Source organism: Monodon monoceros, unplaced genomic scaffold (genome assembly GCF_005190385.1).
Source record: "Monodon monoceros isolate NGI ecotype Baffin Bay Population unplaced genomic scaffold, NGI_Narwhal_1 Super_Scaffold_13, whole genome shotgun sequence".
Lineage (NCBI taxonomy): Eukaryota > Metazoa > Chordata > Mammalia > Artiodactyla > Monodontidae > Monodon > Monodon monoceros.
Window position 1 is genome coordinate 84,492,347 of NW_021703769.1, and position 21,277 is coordinate 84,513,623.

Consider the following 21,277-nt stretch of genomic DNA (forward strand, 5'->3'; position numbering starts at 1 on the left):
CGTGTGCCCAGGGCTGAGCTCTTCGGAGGCGGAGAGGCTTCCCCGAGGGACCCTCTCCTTGTTGGGGTGGGCGGAGGGGGCTCCAGCGAGGACGCCCCACATGGCCTGCGGTGGGACAGACGTGCCCTCACCGGCCGCGGGAAGATGCGGGCGCAGAGACGCAGAGGTGGATTCCACACGAGCCTGGCCGCCCCCGTTACCTCTCTCTCCCTGGAGGCCAAAGGGGCCTTTGACCCCTAGAGACACTGTGGCCTTTCACTGCGATGCCCGGGGGGCCTGTCGGTCGGCCCCTTTTATGGGACCCGTTCCAGACATCCAGGGAATGCATGCTGTGGCCTTCTGCCCTTGAGCTGGGAGGGTGGGTCTTTCGAACCCTGGGACTGGACAGGCTTCTGTAGGACTGGGATCTTTACCACAGCAGAGGGATGTGGTGGGACGAGGGAGCTACGCTCAGCTCCAGGCAGAGGGAGGGTGGTGGGAGGGCGAGCCGCTGCAGAAGCCGGGTGGCGTCAGGCTCCAGAGATGCCTGTCCCTGGGCCTCCCAGCACCATTTGCTTCTTGGTAAAATGAGGGAATTGGGACAGATGCTCTTCAAGGCATCTCTGAGATGTTACGATTCCTTCACCCACACACAGCTGCGCGTTAGGGTCTCTGCCTGTATCCTCCGTGGCTCTCTGTGGGGCTCGTCTTAAGGCTCGGCTTTGCCAGGGAGCCTCCCTTCAGAGGGCAGAGCTCAGAGCCAGGGCTCGGGACACAAGTGCTGCCCTTTCTCTGCCATCAGCTCTCCCAGGGCTCTGGGGGCCCTGACCCCATGGGTCTGATCATAGGAAGGAAGGAGACTTCAGTCCCTGTCTCTGTGCCCCACGTGGGACCTTCCAGGATCTAGTGACTCCGACGTCTGTCCCAAGTACTCACGTCCCTGGTCTGGAGGTGGAGTCTCCGTTTTTCTGGAGAGAGAGCTCCACTCCAGAGCTGGAGTTTGCAGTCCTGTCACGAGGTCGAGCTTTCCTGCCTCTGGAAGACCGACCACCCCAAAGGTTAAGGCCAATGGGAAACAAATGGAACAGGAGACAGGAAGAGATTACAGAATACTTACGTTAAAGCAAACACACGGAGGGCTTCCCTGGTGGCGCAGTGGTTACGAATCCGCCTGCCAATGCAGGGGACACGGGTTCAAGCCCTGGCCCGGGAAGATCCCACATGCCGCGGAGCAGGTAAGCCCGAGCGCCACAACTGCTGAGCCTGCGCTCTAGAGCCCGTGAACCACAACTACTGAGACCACGAGCCATAACTACTGAAGCCCGTGCACCTAGAGCCCGTGCTCCGCAACAAGAGAAGCCACTGCAATGAGAAGCCCGCGCACCGCAACGAAGAGTAACCCCTGCTTGCTGCAACTAGAGAAAGCCCGTGTGCAGCAATGAAGACCCAATGCATCCCCCCCCCACCAAAAAAAAGGCCAACACGTGGAGACCCTGCTTTCTGGTGGCTCAGTTGGTCTCACGCCTCTGGTTCTGTGGCTGGTTGAGGGTCAAGTGTTTCTCTCTCGCTTTTGCAGGATGTGCAGAACAAGTTAAAGGAATGCGCTCAGTGTGTGGGAGACGAGTTCATGAATTGTAAGCTGGCTGCTCGGGCCAAGGTACTTTTTGATTTTGATGATCCCTTCCCCCAGAGCAGTAACCATGTGAGCAGTTAGTGATGTTTGTTTTGCCTCTACTTTGTGCCAGACATCGTGCTAAGACGGGTCGCGTGGTTTTCTCCCTTGACCCTTGTTTCAGTTGATCTGAAACCCAGTGGGTGTCACGCCCATTTTACAGACGAGGAAACAGAGAGAGAGGCTGCCATTTGCAAGGTCCCAAACGCCTAGGCAGAGGGGCCCAGGTGTGCCTGAGCGCTCTCCGACCACAGGGCCCACCGGCCCCTCGTGCCATGTCCTCAGGCATTTCATGATTCAGATGGATGGATGCTCGGTCATCAGCTTTTTGGATTTCAGGGGATTGATTGTTGCACTGGTTTATTTTTAAATTTAGTTAATCTGGTCTCTTTCTCAAAAGGATGAAAGTAGCTATTTGGTACCTTTTTTTTGTTATTTCTTCTTAAACTACTTCTCCGTACAAAAATACAGACTCCTTTACCTTCATTTTATTTCCTAAGCATTGTGTAGTTAACATTAGTTACTATTAATGGGTAGTTACTATTAAAGCTGGTGAAAAGTTACCCTTCGGGAATAAATGAGGAAATGCAGAGGCCGGGCCCTCGTGCAGAGTCAGGACCGCACGTTCATCGTGTCGAGTTTGCAGATCGTATTTTTTGCGGTGTGCGTGTAGTGTTGGTTTCTGTGTCTCTTTTGGACGAGAAGAGGGGTCCAGGGCGGGCGCTGGAGAAAGAAGTGGGCTCCTGAGCTGGGCGCTGCGTGACATGGCCTGGCGGTCTGGGCTCGTTTACCTGCTCGGTCGACGGAGTTGCTTCCGCTCCTGCTGGTCGTCTTTTCTGGAAGGTTTTCACGTCTGGTGATGCACAGTCTCCTCCCCCTCCCCCGTCAGGACTTCCTCCCAGCCGACATCCAGACTCAATTCGCCATCAGCCGGGAGCTGATCTGCAACATCTACAACAGCTTTCACAAGCTCCGCGACAGGGCTGAGCGGATGGTGTCGCGGGCCATCGACAATGCTGCTGACCTCCTCATCTTCGGGAAGGAGCTGAGGCAGGTGACCCTGGTGGGCTCCATGGGGCCAGTTGTGTGGGGCGGGGTCTTTAGCCTTTGGTGGCGGGCTTGGAGCAGAAAGTGTGTTTACCGTAATGACTCTCGTTCTGACTCGTTCTACCCCAGAGGGGAAGGAAAGGGCTGGGGAGACGAGATCGCATTTAGAAGAAAGAAGAGAGATGGAGAGTGTAGGCAGAGCACCGGGGTTCCCAAACGTAGGGGCTCCCCCCGTTGTCAGGATCAGACCTGAGAAAAGGTTCATCTGATCCGGGAAGGGCCGTGCTCGGCTGGTCACGCTTCCTCTCCTCTGGAGGAGGGGCCGGGCCTCGAGCCAGGATGCTGCCCTCTGCAGCTGTCCCCAGAACTGCGTGCCTCAACCCTGCTGTGCACACGTTCCCTCGGGGTCTCACTGACAGTCGGCTCCAGGTCTTGGTGGATCGAGATCCTGCCTTTCTGCCCGACTCCCAGCGCTCCTGCGCTTCACGTAGCAGGCGTCTCGGTTGGGAGATGTGCAGGGCGGCCACCCTGGGGTGGTGTGCTGTTGGGCAGAGGGGGGCGTCGGGTGGGCTGCCGCCCAGCTTCCAGGGCTGAGTGTCTCTTCCCCTGTGTGTTTCCTTTCTCCTCAGTGCTTTAGGGTCTGACACGACCCCGCTCCCCTCCTGGGCCACTCTGAACAGTAGCACGTGGGGGTCCCTCAAACAGGCGCTGAAAGGCCTGTCCGTTGAATTTGCACTGCTCGCTGAGAAGGCTGCACGGCAGGTGAGTGGGTTTGCTCTCCGAGGTGCTTGTTTCGGAGAGCACTCTGTACCGTGGTGTGCGGGAGCGTCTCCTCAGGTGGACGTCACAGTCGAGTCCTGAGTGAGTGGTAGGGTCGGAAGGGCACGTCCCCGTCTGCTCCGGGTGCGGCTCCCTGTGGGTCCTTTACGCGCTTGAGAGGGTTGCTAATGATGTGGACAAATTGGGTTCTGGTGTCTGAGATCTGACCTTGCTGAGATGAGATGTGCTGTGTCCCTGGAGATGTAACGTTGCACTTCCCAGGGTGTTCCGGGTGGACCCAGGTTGCTCCCATGGTGCTGTCATAGCCAAGCAGCATTTGGCCACCTGAAAGCTCATCAGCACAGCCAAGCTCCCAGCACCCCCAGAGGATCCCCCGTGTCTCGCCCTAGACACCCAGTTTACCTCAGGAAATGCTTCTGCTCTATGGGCAGGTGTTGTTTGTGGAAATCTGCAGTCTTGTAGTCGTTGGGGTTAATTTGCAGGTACAGTGTTTACCGTCAGAGGGGATGTTCATCTGGGTGCGTGTATGCTATAAAACTGTTACATAATTTGGAGGGTGAGAGTTTGCTTCCTAGTGCTTGGGGAAATGGGCTTTAGGCTGCTGGTAGCTGGTTTTAAATGCATTGAAATGGAGGCCTTGCTACCCGGCTGAGGCTCAAAGCTCCTTAGTAGCGAGCCATGGAACCACAGCAACGGGTGGGTCTGGGGGGTTGTCAGGCTCCAGGTGGGATGCTCAGGTGCCAGGACAGCTCTAAGTGATGAAAAGGGAATCCGACCACGTTCCTGGCATGGAAAGTGCTGGGTGTTCTTCCCCTGTGGTCCCCGTGCCTGAGTGTGTCTTTCAGACACTGAGCGTCGCGCGGAATTGGCACCGGGGCCCAGTCCATCTCCAGGTGAGAGGAGCCCACGTTTCCATGGCGGGCGGCGTGGGGTTGGGGACCAAGAACGTGGTGTCAGAGGACTGGCTGGGTAGAGAGGCGGGCGAGCTCGGGCAGCCTGCTTTGTGCTGGCCTGTGTCTTGTGCTGGGACCTCGCTCGGGCTGCTTTGGTGCCTGGGTACTTTTCTCTGTGATTAGAAAAAAGGGAGCTGGCCTAGATCATTAACAGCTTTTTGTTTAACCCTTGGCCCTGTACTCAGAGCTGAGTCTGTAAAACATACACACGAAGCTGTTCTGTTGCTGGGACGCAGGCCCTGGGCCCACAGCTCCCTCTTGGACAGGTAACCTGGAGGGGGTGCACAGAGCGGGGTGGGAACCCCAACTCGATCATTTCCAGCATCTTTTCTGATTCGGACTTGGATGCTGCTTCTGCCCTGACGAGGGGAGACGGGCGTCAGGCTTCTGACGTGGTGCGGTTTGAAGTTCCTCCTGCCTCCGAGGTTCCTCACAAATGCTGCTTTGCAATGTCATGTCTGCGCGGTGCTGTTTCCTGAATTTCCCTCATTGCTCTTGGTGGTTTCTATGTTGAAGTGAAATCAGTACAGTTTTTTATTTTTGCCGCACGCGGGCCTCTCGCTGTTGTGGCCTCTCCCGTTGCGGAGCACAGGCTCCGGACGCGCAGGCTCAGCGGCCATGGCTCATGGGCCCAGCCGCTCCGCGGCATGTGGGATCTTCCCGGACCGTGTCCCCTGCATTGGCAGGCGGACTCTCAACCACTGCGCCACCAGGGAAGCCCCCCATCAATACAGTTTTAACACGAAACTGGATCAAATGGCCTGTCAGGACTTTCATCCGTCAGAGCTAGGGTTCCATTTCACTCTTGCTGTGCAAGTGAAGATATCAGAGGGCTAGTTCTAAATTCCGTTTTTCTGTATCACGGTTTTATTCTCCCCAGACCTGTTAGGAGACCTGATAACTATGTCCCAGCCAGACAAGTGAGACTCACAGTGGGGCTGTTTCTTCCTTGGTGCCAGGGCGTGTGCTTTCTGTAAAGGCACACGTGCTGGTGGTTTAGGGTCTTGCACAGCATCAGAGCAGAAATGGGACTTGGGAGCAAATGACACGCGCAGGAGTCCCCCTGCTACACACACGGGGAGGAACCTCTGTCCTCCTGTGTCCCCTGCCCAGTCAGGAGGGACAGGGCACCTGTGGCCATCTGGTATTTCCCTTTCTGAGTTGAAAAAACCTGCAACATGCCTGTTATTTTCCTGTCACCTTACTGGCTAGAACCTTGACTGTGGGTGCGGGATTGAATGGCTGGGAACCTCTGGGCTCAGCGGGCCCGAGGGCCCAGGGTCCCCTGAGTTGGTGCCAGAGCTTGGGTGGAAGCCCCCGGCTCCCATCCAGCGCTTGTGTCCCCATCGGTCTTGGACTTCTCTTCATTTCTTCTGCCTGCACCCTCCTCATACCAGGTCTGATGTGTGGTTTATGGGGTGAACTTTTCATTCTCTGCCGTGGCTGGAGCTCTAGAGGCTTTAGAAGGGGCTTGGTTTCCCGGAGGAGCCGGTGCTGCACTTGGGAGAGGTGCTCAGCGCACCGGAAAGAGGGACTTGACGCATATTGGTGGCTGAGGGATGTGAGGGTGCGAGAGCCCCCCAGCACACGTGGCTGGGACCACAGAGCTAGCATGGGGGGGGTTCCCTGGAAACCACCGTAGCCTGACCGTTGCTGTGGCGACGGGGGGAGGGTGCGTGGTGGCCTGCAGGCCCGTGTTTGCCGTGCCTGGAGCAGGAGGTGGAGAGACCGCGCTTCTCCCTCATGCTGCCCTCCCTCGTCTCCAGCCACCAACTCTGAGCCCAGAGCAGCCCAGCCCAGGGCTTTGGCACCAACTCCTCCTGCCCGGGAGCGGCTCTGAGCATCGGTGCCCGTTGGCCGTGTGGACGTGGCTTGTCCGTGTGAGCGGCGCTGGGCTACACGCCTCGTGGGTGCGGTGGGTGACTCCGGGAGCGGGGCTTCACCCCGTCGTTACCAGGACACCCAGTCGGTGAACAGCTCCCTCCCATGACGCCGCGGGGCCCCCCCGCGTCAACCTGGGTGCAGAGGTGTGTGTGGGGTCCGCGCCCCCCCAAAATCTTCAGATTCAGTCCCACAGCTGCACACCCTCCCCTTGGCCCCTCGCAGGCCGCGCTTCTCTCCCTTTCGTTGAAACCGCAGCGATTCCCCTCGTCGCCGGTGCATCCCTCCCACTTGCTCCCCCGTTTAAACCCAGCCCCACTGTCTGCGGACGGCCAGGCTGCTGGGCGGGTAGGGAGGTGAGTGGACGCGAGGTGGGCACAGGGCACCCGGCCCTCGTTCTTGTCCACCTGCGGGTTCTGAGGCTTCGGCCTCACGTTGGCGGGCTGTCGTGTGGACGGGGCCCCCTGCACAGCTAGCCCGCGGTTATGGGGGCCGAGCCAGCCCAGACCCGCGGTGGGTGTGCGCCCTTGGCTCTGGGTCCTGTGTGCTCGGTCGGTGTTGGCCCACCTGCCCTGTGTTTTCCAGAGCAAACAGGAGGAGAACGACGTGGTGGAGAAACTGAACCTCTTCCTGGATTTGCTCCAGTCCTATAAAGTGAGTCTCGGCTGCTGCCTGGTCAGGGACAGAGCTGTTGAGAAGGCTGCTGTGACCTTTCAAGGGTGTGATTCTGGGGAACATGGAAAAAGAGCCTGAAGCCAGGGCTGCGGGGTGCGGATGGGCCTCCTGCAGGCTCCCCGGGGGAGGGGGGTGTGTGTCCTGCAGGGTGCTGTGGGCAGGCCTCTGGCTTACCCGATGTGAGAGCGAGGGGCGCGTGCGCGTGAGAGAGTGTGTGTGTGTGTGTGTGTGTGTATGTGTGTGTGTGTGTGTGTGTGTGTGTGAGTGTGACTGCCATCGCTCTTTATAAACACACGAGGGGCTGGCCCAGTGGGAGCCGCCTCTTCTAGGGTATGGAGGTTCTGGGAAGTCAGGCCTCAGCTCGGGGCAGGGGCGGCTTTCCAACCATCGGTGGCGGGATGGATCGTCTGTGAGCCCTGAGGATCCTTTGTGCTGAGCTCAGGGGGAGCTGGCCCAGCGCCGGTGGGGAAGGTTCTAGAAGGGGTTCCTCTACTGGGTGGGACAGCAGCCAGTGAGTGGCCTCTGAAATTGCAGCCCTGTGACTCCGTGGCTAGTATTCCCACAGGAATCGTGATCGGGGTTACGTTAGGGCCCCAGGGAAATGCCAGTGCGTCATCCTTTAGGAGACTGATCTTGCTGCTGGAGGGGCACTGGCTTTCTGGAAGTCGGTCAGCATTACGTGTGAGGTCCAGGGCTGTCCCCGCTCTGCGCTGGTCATTTCCCCGTGGGTTTCTGGCTCTGCTGATTTGCACCGTGACCCCCTCACAGCTCGCCCCGGGTGGCTCAGCTGGACGCTCCCTTCCACGAACACCGAGAGTGGAGTGAGCGGGGTGCGTGTGAGCTGTTTCTAAGCAGGAAAAGCCGTCCTCGGCCCCAGGCGTGGAGGCCGCGTGCAGCGGGTGCCATCTGTGTCTCCCGCCTCCTGGGCTGACCTGCCACCTCCTCCCGGCAGGACCTGTGTGAGCGGCACGAGAAGGGCGTGCTGCACAAGCACCAGCGGGCGCTGCACAAGTACAGCCTGATGAAGAGGCAGCTGACGAGCGCCGCCGTGCAGAACCGCGAGCCCGAGTCTGTGGAGCAGCTGGAGTCCCGCATCGTGGAGGTGGGCCGGGCGGCCTGGGCCCGCCTGCGAGGCGGTGGGCGGGCCTGAGGGCACCTTCCCACACCTGCCGCCGGGCCCCGGGCCGTCCCCCCCCCCCCTCCCCGGCTTCCTGAGCTGCTGGGACGCTGACGCCCGAGCACCGGCTGACGGAGCCGGTGTGACCGATGTGTCGCACGGAGGGGGGGCCTGGCCCTGGGCTCAGGAGGGGCGGGGTGTGGGCCCTGGCGCTCCTGCTTCCCACCGTGTGCTGGGCCAGTCGCGAGGGGCTCTCTGCTCTGCAGCAGGAGAACGTGATCCAGACGATGGAGCTTCGCAACTACTTCTCCCTGTACTGCCTGCACCAGGAGACGCAGCTGGTCCACGTCTACCTGCCCCTTACCTCCCACATCCTCGGGGCCTTCGTCAGCTCCCAGATCCAAGGGCACAAGGAGGTGGGTCCCCCACACAACACCTGGCCGTCCGGGCCAGCGCCCTTCGTCCTGCAGCAGCCCTTCCTGCAGGTCTGGCAGCCCTGCGGCTGACCGTGAAGTTGCTTAGGAAATGAGTGCAGTGGGTGAGCTAGGACTTGGAACCGTTCCCGTCCAAACCTGCTCGTCCCGTGGTAGTCGATGATACTCCTGACGTTGTCCTTGTGGCTCCCGGCGGGCGGGGTGGTGGGAGAGCAGAGCAGGACCGTAAAGGAAGGATTCCTTCGCTTCTGGAGGAGTTCCAGACAGAGGTCAGAGGCAAAGCACATGGAATCGCCAGGAATGAGAGCAGACAGTGGGTGTCAGTGTGAGGAGGTGCAGGGGGACCGCAGATGGGGATATTTCTGTGAAAACCCTGCTGAGCCCTTGAGAAGCGCCGTGACGGGCCGGGGACCCTGCGGACTGCGCGGACAGCCGGGGTCAGCCACAGCTCTGGCTTGGGTTTGGCTCTTCGCCCACTGCCCCCAGGTGCAGCCTGGGATGTGTGTGCGGCCAGGGCTGAAGGGACACTTGCAAGGTCCCTGCCCGGTTCTGCGTTCGCTGGCCTCATAGTAGCCGACGCCCTCCTTCTCTCTGACGCCCTCCACCCTGGGCTCCTTCTCGGCTCTGGGGGCGCCGGCACCTCCTGTGAGGGACACACCTGCCGGGTGCCACTCTAGCTCTTTGATACGCAGGCGGGGGGCGGGGAGGTAGCGTAGGCTCAGACTCTCTGAACCTCACATCCTAGCTGTCTCAGCTTCCAGCTGTGCACCAGTTCTGAGCTCTGAACGGCCTTGGTTGGGTTGTTTAAGCTCTGCGCCAGTTTCCCTACCTGGCAAGTGGCGTAGAATGTGACCCTTGCAGCCTTCCGAGACCGGCTCGGGGATTTGGTGGAAGTGGGCTGCTTGGTCGTCGTCCTGTGGCCGTGCTGGGCACACACCTGCCCCGCAGCCGTCCCTGACACCAAAGGAGTGGGAGATCCCGACAGGTCGGCCAGCTGGAGGGGACGGGTCCCACGCGGGGCCCCAGGGGTGGGCTGGGGTGCAGTCTGGGAAGCTGGCGACCCTGCCCGGAGGGCCAGGGAGGCTTTTGTGAGCAGCGCGTGGAGGGAGCTCAGACCTGTAGTTCGGAAAGGTGCCGGGCGGCGGCTGGCTGTGCGGATTCAGGGGTAGGAGACAGGAGATGGTGCATCCAGGCGGGAGGTGGCCGGGCCAGAGCGGTCTGGAGCCAACAGTGCTGGAGCCGCCTGGAGGGTCTGGTCAGCATGTGGTTAGTGTACAGATCCCTCTCAGACTTGCTTTCAGAACCGCTGGGCCCGGGACTCAAGGGTCTGTGCTTTCAGTGGGACGCCAGGGGAGTCGGGCATGAGTGAGAAATGTTGCCCGCCTGAGACAGAAGTTCCTTTACTTTCCCTTAGTGCCTCAGTGACTTTTCACAGCAGCCCGAGGCCAAAGTACCGTTTTAATGGTTCTGTTTCTTACGTTCTTAGCTCCAGACAGCGTCAGAGTAGTGGTCCACGTAGCCTGTGACAAATGCTGAGTTTCCCTTGAGCGTTTCTCATAGTTCGTGGTGCCCCTGGAGTTTGCTGGGGTGCCCAGGGTGCCCTTGGGCACAGTGTAGGACCTGCAGGTGTGGCCAAGGCAGCAGCAGCGCTGGGGGAGGTAGGGCTGTACGCTGGTGAGACCTCACGGGCAGGTCCGGGCGGCCAGTGGGGACATTTCCTGACGCGATTCTGGATTTCTCCGCTGCGGGTGACTCGTGAGTGTCCCGGTCTCGAAACTCGGGTACTAGGCTCTGCTCCCGCCACACGTTCCCAGGGCCACGCTGCTTCCTGTTGTGATGCGAGCCCCGCTGCCCCAGTGCTGGCCTCGGACACGGGCCTCGCTGCTCAGCCTCCTTCCTCGCAGACGCCTGGGGCCGGGATCTGTGGTGGCGGCCGCCCTGCTCTCGCTTTGCCCATCTCTGTGTTCCTCTGGTGGACGTTGTCTTGGCCTCTGAGCCGCCCAGAAGGCCGGCACCTGCAGACTTGTCAGAGGGAGCAACCCTGTGATAACATTTGTTACGTCGAGCAGACCCGTGCCTTTCTGTCCCCGTGCAGGGGTGGTGACACCGGCCACCATGACCTCTGGTTGCAGGTCTGCCCTTACCTGGGCTGGTCTGTGGAGGGTTGTTCGGAGCGCTGGGCCGCGATGCGGGTGGGAGGGCCGGCCCGCCCCCACTCTGGGAGCTCTGGGGGAGGTGACACATGCGCTGGCGTGGCTGCACGGGCGTCTCCTCTCTCCGTGAGCATTTTAGGAGGAGAGAGCTGGTGCGTCAGGCCACAGGCGGCCTCCATCTCCTCACCCCGCGCTGCCCCTTCCTCCTCCAGATGAGCAAGGTGTGGAATGACCTGCAGCCCAAGCTACAGTGCCTCTTCGCTGGACCGCACGGCGCCCCAAGCCCACCAAGGTCCCCGCAGGACGGCCTGTCTCCTCACTAGTGCCGGGAGGACGTGGGCGGCAGCTCCGGCGCCCTCACTAAAACTTCTTTCCAAATGGTGTGTTCCTGTTTAATTCCCTTCACGTGGTGGCTGCCCCGACCCCGAGGGGGCCCAGCGTTGGGCTGCAGCCCCTTGTGGAAGAGCTGATGCCCGGGCAGGGTGGGGCTGGGTCCTGGTGGCCGTGGCTCCCCTCCCCTCGTGGGGAGCAAGGCCGAGGACATGCGCTGGGCCGCCGGGCGTCCACGGAAGCCGCGGCCACACGGGGTCTGTCCCGGTTGCCCTCGACCCTGCCCGGCCCTCCCGAAGCACACCGTGGCCTGTCAGTCTGGTGGCGAGAGTGTTGAGAGTCCCTGGAACGGTTTTCTCCCAGGACCCACAGAGGGCGAGGCAGCAGGGATGGTTTGCACACAGCAGATCGCGCAGGGGGGCGTGTGCTGGGGCCCATGTGCTAGAACAGTTGGGAGGGTTCTGGAATAGCTGAGCGGGGAGATGGGGGCAGGACCGTCCCCGCGGCCGGCGTGCTGCCGTCGGACGGCGGTGGCTGTGTCCAACACCGAAATGGCCAGCGAGACCTTCTGCTGCGGCCCGCAGATAGCCCTGGCCATGCGAGCCGGGGCTCGAGGGTCCCTGGGCCCAAACTGTGAGCCTGGCGGCCCTGGTGTCTGTGTCCCTCCCTCCATGGCACGCACACGTGTGCACGCTCACACTGTGACCCTGTCGTGTGCCCGGCGGTCTGAGGTGCGGAGGACAAAGTGGGGACCAAAGCGTCTGGAGGTCCGTGAACCGATGCTTCCGCCGTCTCTCCAGGTGCAGGCGGCTGCCCGTCTGTTCTTGGGAGGCCACACCGTGAGCGTCGAGGCTGGCAGGGCAGTGGGCTCTGCGGGGGGATCTGTGTCGCTCTGGTAACCCTCTGTTACACCGACTTCACTTCTTTGGGGCAGCAGGAACCCTCCTTCCAGCCTCCCTGCCACGCTTGCCGGCACAGAGCCTGCTCCGAGGGGGCGGCGGTCTGGAGCTGGGTGGGCTTATGTCCGCCTGGGGCCTGGGTGTGTCCTGCCCTGACCCCCTGTTGTGTAAGTGCCCCCCGTCCTTCACGGTTCTCACTGGCTTGGGAGGGCGCTGGAGGAGGTCGACTGCACCGAGGGTCTCTGAGGTCCCTGCCTTCCTGCACCACGTGCCTGGGGGTTCTGGGGGTTTGCCCTTGGTGTGAGGCACGCACGTGGGACCCAGAGGCTCTGGGTGACAGGCAGGCTTCCCTGGTGAGCTGACACACGTTACAGTCCAGGGCAGAGTGAGTGTGCCCACTGGGGCCTGGGCTCACCCACACGTGGATTCTGCCTGTGCCAGCAAAGCCACAGGCGTGCGGGGAGGCCGGCTGCACCCCACCCCGCCGGAGCCCCACGGCAGCCAACGTGTGCCTTCCTGTGCCGGGCTGGCCGGTCTCCTGGATGAGCAGAGGGGTGGTGCGCCCCCGGAGCCTGGCCAGCGGGGGCCGCCTGTGCCATTTGCCCCTTTGTGCGCTGCTTCTGCGTTTTGATCTCTCTGTGGAGAGACGGGTTCCCAACCACTTCGAGTGGCTCTGTGCCACCCGGCAGGTTGGTCCCCAGGTGCTGTGTACGCTTGAGCCGTAGAGCGTTGACCGCAGGCCTCTGCTGTCCTGGCCCCGCGGTGGTGGCTGCTCACCCCCGAGGTCTGTCCGTGGGTGGTGAGGGACACGAGGCCACGGGACAGCGGAGAGCGGGGGAGACGCCCTGGCCGCGTGGTGGGTGGTGGCGCAGTGGCACGGAGGGTGGGGAGCGTCTTCCCGGTCAGGTTGAGGCTTGCCCTCCCCACACGGGTCACCAGGGAGAGCTCTGACACCAAAGACATCAGATGCACTTTCCAGGAGAGAATCCTCCTGGCGGGACTGGCTCCCGCGTGGAAACCAGGAGCACGTTCTTGGTTGGAGGCCTGGCCTCGCTCTTCCTGAGAGGCTCACCTGCAGGGCACTTTCTGGTCCACCCGCTCCCCCCACCCCAGGTGCTGGAAAGGGGTCAGTGGGAAGATGCTGGAGTGACCGTGTCCCCCTCGTGTGGCAGCTGGGGGCGCAGAGGCACCTTTTCCACAAAGCTCCCCGTCCGCCCTCCACCCGGGCTGCCGCCGGGTTCCCAGGCTCGGCGGGCAGGGTTTTCTGCTCAGTGTTTGCTCGGGGAGGGGGAGGGGGAGGAGAGGCTGCTCCAGCTCCAAGGTGGGTCACGCACACCTCTGCGTCCGAGCTTTCCTCGTGCCCGGGAGAGCCTGGTCACAGCCCCGTGAAAGGACGTCCGGTTCCGTTTTCCCGATGGGAGCCCTTCGGCCGCTCCCGTCCCGTTAGGGCTGAGTGCGGCTTACCACTGCCTTGGCCTGGCCCGAGGCGTGCGCCTTCACGCCACGCCCCTCCAGCCTGCGGCCAGCTGACTCCGTGGTGACCCACAGCGACGTTCCAGTCAGCGGGCGAAGACGCAGAGTGGGGAGGAGGGAGGGCGTGGCCAAGGCAGGCTGCCGTGGGGACACCGGAGGTCAGGACGGTTCGGTATCTTAGGCCTTTTCTCTTGCTTTGCGTTGAGTCTGGTTATGTATGAAGCACTTTATACGGCTGCAGGGATCAATGACCATCACACCCAGTTAACTGGAATTGTTTACAAATGAGCTACATTCCGAGATTTTTATCACTGAACTTACACGAACAACTATCATTAAACGTGTTTATAAAAGTCGGGTCAAGTTGTGAAGTTTTTGTGTGAGTGGTTGGTACCCCCCAGCCTCCTCCCCAGGGTCAGAAACCAGGACGAGATCAGCCTGTCTTGGGGGACGGAGGGTGACCAAGTGATGGTACATTAGATGGGGGTTGGAGCCCTGGGCCCTGACTGCGCCTCGGTTTCCCCGTAAGGGGGGTGGTGAGAGGAGGACACGGCCTCTAGCCCATCCCTGGGATCCCGCGGCCCCGTGCACACCAATGCCGGGCCTCCCGCACCAGTTCTCCCCCGTGGGACGTCCGAAAAGCCGTCCCCTCCCCTTTTGCGCCTGTGTCTCTTTCCCCCATCTCTGTCCAGCGGTGCAGGTCACAGCCAGGCATTTCTGGCGGCTCCCCGAGGATGGGACGTCGTGAGGCCCGGTGAGGAATGTTGAAAAGGTAAAAGAGGTTTATTTTCCTTTCCATCCAATCATGCGCCAGACAGACTGGAGGCCCGGCCGGTGTGCTGAGCCTGGAGCCACAGCGTGGCTGGGCAGGGATGCTCATGGGCCGAGGGACGAGCTCAGCTCTGTCCTAGACTGTGTCCACCTCGCGAAGCTTGTAGTCCAGGATGGTGTCGTGACTCTGGAACTTGAAGTAGCCGTGGAACTTCTTCTTCTGAAGCAGGAGGGGAAACCAGTAGCTGTCATCGGGCCACATGTCAGCGAAGGGGATCTGGTCCAGTTGGAACCACTGGGGGCGCATTTCTGAAGTCAGTGAAAAGGAACTGTCATCGATGTTCAATCCAGATTTTAAACTGACTTTGTGAGGAATTACTGAGTTATTCTGTGTGAGGAACTTGACATACTTTCATATTTAATCCTTGTGACTGTATCCCTTATCTTACAGAAGAGTAGGGAGGCTCCGGTGTTGGTGTGTTTCAGCACCTGCCCCTGGGGGAGGGGAGGGCTGCCGTGCCGCTCATCACCTGCCTCCCTCTCGCCCGCCGTGAAGGGACGAGCCCAGAGACTCACCTTCGCTCTCCACTGGTGTCCCGTGGACACTGTCTGTGCAGAAGATGTGCATGTCCATCAGCTCGGGGTCGCCCACGAACTCAAACACGATCTGGCCCACCTTCTGCAGCGCGTCCACGGTCAGACCGCTCTCTTCCTGCAGCTCCCTGTGGGCAGAGGCGGATGGACGCACCCGGACATAAGGTGACAACGCAAGGCGCCCACGCGGCACCCGAGAATGGTGCTGGGAGGATGGAGGGGCGGAGTGTGTACATGTGGCCAAGGGCTTGGGTTCGGGGACCGCTGTTTAGGGTCAGCCAGACCTCTGTAATTGAGCACCCTGGGTGCACCACGCGGCAGGTCAGGCCTGGCCCAGCTCAGCTGCTCGGAGGTCCCACGGGAGGCCAGTGCTAGAGCCAGGAGGCCCCACGTGTCCTGCTTGGCTCTCCCTAAGGCCGTCACGTGTGCGTGGTGCTCTGCGGGCTGCAGCCCCCGGAACCCGGCCCTGAGCCAAAGTCCTCCTGCCCAGAGAATTCTGCCCTGTCCTGTCCCCGCTCAGAGCTCAGGAGCAGACTGCAGGTTTCTACTGTCTCTTCTCCAGAGAAGGGGCTGTTTTAACTCCTGTTTTGCCAAGGAGACAGGCCCCACCCCAGCCAGCTCACCTCAGCCGCGCTTGATGGTAGGGGATGAGCTTTGGGCCTGTCTCGCTGTGTCCCCGCTTCTCAGGACCCTTTCCCCCAGCTCAACCACCTGTGCTTGTAGGAAGGGGTCAGGGGGCTGATCTCCCCACCTGAGTGCACAAGTGCCGGGCGATTCACGAGAACCGGGACTCCCCCCCTCAATTTAACAATGCTTCCCCAAGCTACATATTCATTGTAGACAATCTAGCAAACGCACAGAGACTCCTCACCCAGCAAGAACCCTTGCTACCACTGCAGTTTCCCCTTTGGGTCTTTCTCCTTTGTGCATCCCTTTTAAGAACTGCTAACATGCCGCCCGTACCTCGTACCTGTGCTTTTCACACAACACTGCAGAGCCACGTTCTACACTTCAAGGAATTCAACCAGCTTCTCGGCTGTTGTGTATCATAGAATAAAAGACCCACCTTGCTCATCACGAAACCCGCCGTGATGAGCATCCTCGTACACACCGTCTGCTACCAGCCTTTCACCCCACCGGCTGCCCCGCCGCCGTCATCCTGCGTCTCATTCCATCCTTGGCAAGCGCTTTCTGGATGTTCTGCTGTGCTCGGGACTCTGGGGACCCCACCAGCCCTGCACCCGTGAAGCTCAGCACCTGTGTCTCCTGCTAGAGTCTCACTTCTCCACTGCCCTGTATTTATTTTTGTTGCTGTAAAAACATTCTAATTATACCTGACTATTTAGAGTGGTAGCTTAAAAAAAGGTCTTTTTAAGCTTTGATCTCTGAGTTATGTTAGGAACACAATGCATAATTACTTCCTGTTGCCTGTAATGAGGAGTCAGGGAAACCAGTGTTTGTTAAACACGTGTGTTGGGTTAAACGGTCTTATTTAAATGGATGCCTTATTGAGCTTGGAATCTGCCCTAACCTTCCTGTGAGGCCTGGAGAGGAACTGTATCCATTTGCTGCCATTCAGATGCAGCCCAGGTGATGCTCTGGAAGCTGGAATTTATTCATTGAGATGGTTAATTGAAATTAGACACGACCTAAAAAATGAACGTGTGTTTTCACTTGCGAGGGTGGAAATGGCTCCCCAATTAAATGTAACAGAAGCCTTCCGCAGGGCCCGCCCTACCTCCGGCAGCAGGCTGGCGGGCTCGTCTTTAAAACCATCACCTGCTGATTTAATGTTTTGACTAATTTTGTCTCATCTTCCCGGAGTCCACGGCAGTGTATGAAATGTCAATAATGTCCTCGCAGGCAGAGCTGAGCTCGTTTCGGGCCGGGATAACCAGGCAGCCAGGGGTGACACTGATCCAGTTTTGCTGACGTGTCTGACTGCATCTCTGGGATGTTCCCCACACAGCGGGGGGCACGGGGGCTCTGCGGTCCGGAGCCCGCGGTGCAGCTCGGGGGCCTGCCGGCCGCACGGCCTTCCAGAGTTCTCTAACACAGTGCTCTGTGGGTGCTGGCCAGAAAGGTGGGCGTGCTCCACGCCCGAAGCTGAAACCTGGCTGTGAGGCACCCTGGGTCCCCAAGTGCCTGCAACTCCCTGCAACCCCCCAGAGGAAGGATGCATCTTCCTCGGTGCTCAGATGGCTTCCCCCCAAGGACGTCCAGCACAGAGGAAGGGACAACCAGTCTCCCGGCCACCTGAGTCTGCTGGCACGTTAACCCAGCTGTTGAAGTGGGGCCCACCCTGGGACCCCAAAGCGCAGTGCACCAGATACCACCAAGGCTGCCGTGACCTCGCTCGTCAGGGCAGGACAGCCAGGGCCTGGGGCCTAAGGAGCAGCCCCACGCACGTGCACGGAAAGAGGCCAGAGCTTCCCTAGGGGCCTGGGGCCGACGGCTGAGTCATCCCCAAAGTGGGCGAAGCCCTGTTGCTGCTGGAGTCCCAGGGCCCTGGGGTGGGTCTCAGCCTGCGCCCCGTGCATTAGAACCTGCCACCTGTCCCGACCCCCTCTGCAGGGGCTCAACAGTCCTTTGTCGGGGTGGTCCTGACACCTGGCTCCATCCTACACCCAGGCTGGAACCCTGGGGAGAGGCCACGGGGCTCCTGGAGAGAGCTGCCCGGAGCTGACCCACAGGCCCTGGGCGCCAGCGTGGTGCCATGCGGTCACAGGCAGACTGGTCTACATCAGGCGCGCGGTGTGGGCCCTGGGTGGTGCACTTCTGGCCTCAGTCTCAGGGTAAGGCCAACCCTGCCTAAAGGAAGGTCCGGCCAGAGCATGGAGGCCATTAGTGCCCCGTGGCTGTGGAGAGGATGTCCCCCAGTGGGGCACGCTGCCTGCAGGGGCTGAGTGTGCCCTCAAGGACGCCCGGGTATCAAAACGGAGCTCAGGGCGGCCTGGGAGGAAGCGCCCTCCACAGCCCCACCTGCTGGACGAGGCCTCCGAAGGGCAAAGAATCACGAGGCTCTAAGAGGGTAACTGAGACCTTGATGATAAAGCAGTAAGCAAGCCTGAACGACAACAGACAGTCAGCGATTTTAGGACGGCTCTGCGATCTGTGGGGAGGTCGGCACAGAGGAGTGAGGTTGGGGGTCACGGGGCCACCGCTCCAGTGCCTTCTGGTGGTGCAGCGAGTGTCTGGAGGGCAGACTGCAGGGCCCAGCACGGCGTCTGCTCGGCTGCACCGAGTTTAACGCCAGGGGCCCACAGACGCTGAGCAGGTGGCTCAATTTCATTAGTCACTGGGGCAAACACATTAAAACCGCCACAAGGTATCACCACACCTGCCGGGATGGCTAAGATGCAAAGGACAGAAGATGCCAGGTGGCGCTGAGGATTTGGAGGAAGCGGATCTCATACGCTGCTGGCAGGACTTTAAATGAGCACAACTGTTTGGCAGTATGTGCTAAGGCGGAACACCTCGAATTCTCGAGGGCAGCATCCACCGGAAAGACCGTATAGGACCGTCCACAGCTACATCACTTGCAACTCCAACCCGGAAACGGCCCAAAAGCCCACGCCCGGGATGAGCAGGCTGCAGTGTGTTCATAAACCGGATTGGACCACTGCCACATGCAGACATAATACCAGGAAGAAGCCACAGCTGCAAGGCTCTTTCTACAGGGTATTTCTGAATGGGCCAAACCGTCAACTGTGACAGAAGTCAGGGTGCAGGCTGCCCCCCTGGGGGCAGGGTCCACCCTCCAGTCCCATTTCTTGATCTACGTGCTGGTTAAATGATGGACCCATTTCTTAAAAATTCCCTGATGAAGACTGGCATTTTCCTACATGTACTTTATACTTCAATACAAACTTGACTTGTAAAAGGTCTTCAGTCCTGGCCTCACGACGGACAGAGGGCGAATTTGCTGTGATCAGAAAGGTGGCGGTTCTGTGAAGGAAGTCCAGAGGTCTATGGAGAAGAGCTGGGGGAGGGGCACCTTCTCCGATGTGAAGGTGGAGGAGGGGTCAGCCAGAGGAGGAGCCAGGAAGAGTGGGTGGGCAATGACAGCTTGGGGTGTCCGGGGCGGGGGGGGGGGGGGCGGCAGGGAGGGGAGCGAGGGGGCGAGGCCAGACCGCGTGGGGCTCAGTGGATGACACAGGAGGCTGGATTTATCCACACAAGCCTGCGAGGGGCAGGAAGGCAAAGGGGCTGCGGTCTGGAGGCCTGTGTGATCTCGGGCACACTGCGCAACCTCTCTGGGCTTCGGTTCTTCCCATGTGAAAGTGAGTGTGTCAAGGAAGAACTGAGGCTGTGTGCGGAAGCTCCCAGACACTCTCATCACCAGTTCCCCTGAACAAAGGAAGGAGCCCAGTGACTGGCCAGTCCCTTGGCTAGAAAGGGGAAGCCAGGATTCTTCTACCCAAGCCACTGCACAGCAGCTTCCCAAATGTCCTAAAAGCCACGACTGCAGAGCAGCAGCTAATGTGTACTGAGCACGGACCATGTGCCAGGCCTCGCTCAGTCCCTTACGTTTATTTTCTCACTTAATCTTTACAACAGTCCTAAGAGGTAGGTACTGTTATTATCCCCACTTGGCAAATGAAGAAACCAAGGCTCAAGGATTCAGTCTGGGCGCCAGGTCGCGTGGCTCTAAGTGGTCAAATCAGGGGCCTGGCTCTCCAGCCCGAATGCTTGTCGCCTGCGGAAGCTGGTTCTGCGGTCAGGCCTGCCCCTCCCCTCCCCTCTTGGCTCCATCCTCGATGGTCTCTCCTTCTTGAACTTTGCCTCCGAAGCCGTGCCACCGGCCGGCCCCGAAGCCTCGTTTCTTCATGCCCAGGAGGACTCACTGAGGCTGCAACACGAGTACCAAGGTGTAGAGCCTCGAGGCACACATGGTGCCCTTGGGTTCTGCAGGGAAGGCAAGGGGTTGGGTCAGCTTGACCTGGGTGTGGACGGAAGCGTGTGTATTGAGGTGGCCAGGGGCCGGGTGGACAGGAAATGTGCTCTGCAAGGCACGGAGAGGCAACGTCCCAGCTCTGTCACATGTAGCAGGTTTTCTGGGGCAGACAGAGGCCTGGCCCCCAGAACCCAGGGGCATCAGTGCCCAGGCCCTTCGCTTACTGGGCTGATGCAGCAGGTCAGATGATGGCCCATCCCTTCCCCTCCCCACTCCTCGGCACAGGGCTGTCCCTGCTCCTGTGTCCAGGGCCCGAGCCCGCCGGGCACCAAGAGAACCCTGCAGTTTACCCAGCGGTTCTTGCGTTTGGCTTTTTTGGCCTTGGCCTTCTCATTACGGGGCCTTCTTCTGGCCTACTGTGTTCTGGTTTCTGCCTCTCTGCAAAAGCAGACCTCCAGATTCCCAAGAAATGCATGGCTCCTGACAGTGGAGAGTCCACCCAGAGAGGCCCGGCTAGTCCCCACTCCTGTGACAGGTTTTCACACTCTGCTCACAACTGTTGCTGCTCTGGGACCTGTGCTGGAGCCCAAGGGCCTCTCCTGCTCGAATGGGTTTGTGTGGTCCAGAGAAAGACTCGGAGGGTGACGTCGGCCACCGCTGGAGAAATGCTGGAAGAGCAGGACCAAGTTAGCTGTTGATCCATCCCCACCCCAGTCTGGGGCCCACACTGGACGAGATGCAGGATTCAGGACCAGCGATCCTCCTGGGAAGTTACAGTGTCTGAGAAAAGGGCCCTAGGCCTGGGTCCTGGTGCTGGCGGTAGGTCAGGCAGGAGAGGTGGGTCTCTGTGGTCCAGCCTCCCTTCAGTCTGCGGACTTTGTCATGTCCCCGACCTGTTCGTGTCCAAATCCCTGGCTTCCTAAGGTAATCGGGATACTGCTGCTGCTGCTAGAACTGTCAGCTGTCAGTGATTAGGCACCGATTAGATACTTCCCCCAAATTATCCCCTTTAACAGACCCAACAACTCTGTGAGCTGACACTTACCTTTTCCATTTTCAGCCAAGGAAACTGAAGCTCAGAGAGGCTACGTTTGACCCCAAATCAAACACCGGAGCCGGTACCCAAACCTGCGTCTACCGCACGTTGAAGTCTAGTTGGCTACAGCTCTTGGTTCTGCCATCAGACGGGTCCCCAGAGAGCCCGCCTAAAGTCAGGGGTCGGGCAGCGCCCCGTGTCAGCCGGGTGGCCTCTCAGTGGGGTCGCCTGTACACCGAGGCCCGCGACTGGAGTTTAAAGACAACGCACAGTCGAGCGCCAGGCTCGGACTCCCGTGTCTGGGGCCTTGTCCGTGCTGGGTCTCCAGCCGCCCCCGCCCACCGGGCGCTCCCCGGCAAGTCGCAGGTCCGTCTCCCGTGGCGGCGCTCCCGGACTCACCCGCTCCCGGACTCACCCGCTCCCGGGTTCTGCACGCGCCTTTCCCACCCGCGCGCCGCTTCCGGGGGCGTGGCCTAGGGCCGGAAGTGAGGCCGGCACTTCCGGTGGCGGCAGCTGGGGCAGGTCGGCGGTCATGGCCAGGTGAGCGGGGCGGTCGGTGAGCGGGGCGGTCGGTGAGCGGGGCGGT

At 60.4% G+C, this 21,277-nt stretch overlaps 3 protein-coding genes across 5 annotated transcripts in view; 2 read left to right on the plus strand and 1 right to left on the minus strand.

Moving 5' to 3' along the window:
• The window catches only part of SNX8 (sorting nexin 8), a 39,559-nt gene extending 28,429 nt beyond the window's left edge, over positions 1–11,130 (plus strand). Inside the window, exons 5-11 of one of the 3 annotated variants that reach the window (XM_029219344.1) lie at positions 1,556–1,636; positions 2,541–2,701; positions 3,328–3,460; positions 6,898–6,966; positions 7,940–8,089; positions 8,374–8,520; positions 10,904–11,130. In XM_029219344.1, coding sequence (XP_029075177.1) covers positions 1,556–1,636; positions 2,541–2,701; positions 3,328–3,460; positions 6,898–6,966; positions 7,940–8,089; positions 8,374–8,520; positions 10,904–11,014 — 852 coding nt within the window. In that variant the 3' untranslated portion in view covers positions 11,015–11,130. Of the gene's footprint in view, positions 1–1,555; positions 1,637–2,540; positions 2,702–3,327; positions 3,461–6,897; positions 6,967–7,939; positions 8,090–8,370; positions 8,521–10,903 lie in introns of all 3 variants that reach the window. The other 2 variants (XM_029219343.1, XM_029219345.1) reach the window with 2 other exon arrangements.
• Positions 11,131–14,211: 3,081 nt separating this feature from the next.
• NUDT1 (nudix hydrolase 1) lies at positions 14,212–19,652 on the minus strand. The gene is given in 3 exon segments (XM_029219347.1): positions 14,212–14,473; positions 14,741–14,886; positions 19,489–19,652. Coding segments are annotated over 3 exon segments (483 nt in total). The 3' UTR covers positions 14,212–14,300.
• Positions 18,958–21,277, plus strand: part of MRM2 (mitochondrial rRNA methyltransferase 2) — an 11,629-nt gene continuing 9,309 nt past the window's right edge. The window contains exon 1 of the mRNA XM_029219346.1: positions 18,958–21,231. Coding sequence (XP_029075179.1) covers positions 21,224–21,231 — 8 coding nt within the window. The 5' untranslated portion in view covers positions 18,958–21,223. The remainder of the gene's footprint in view (positions 21,232–21,277) is intronic.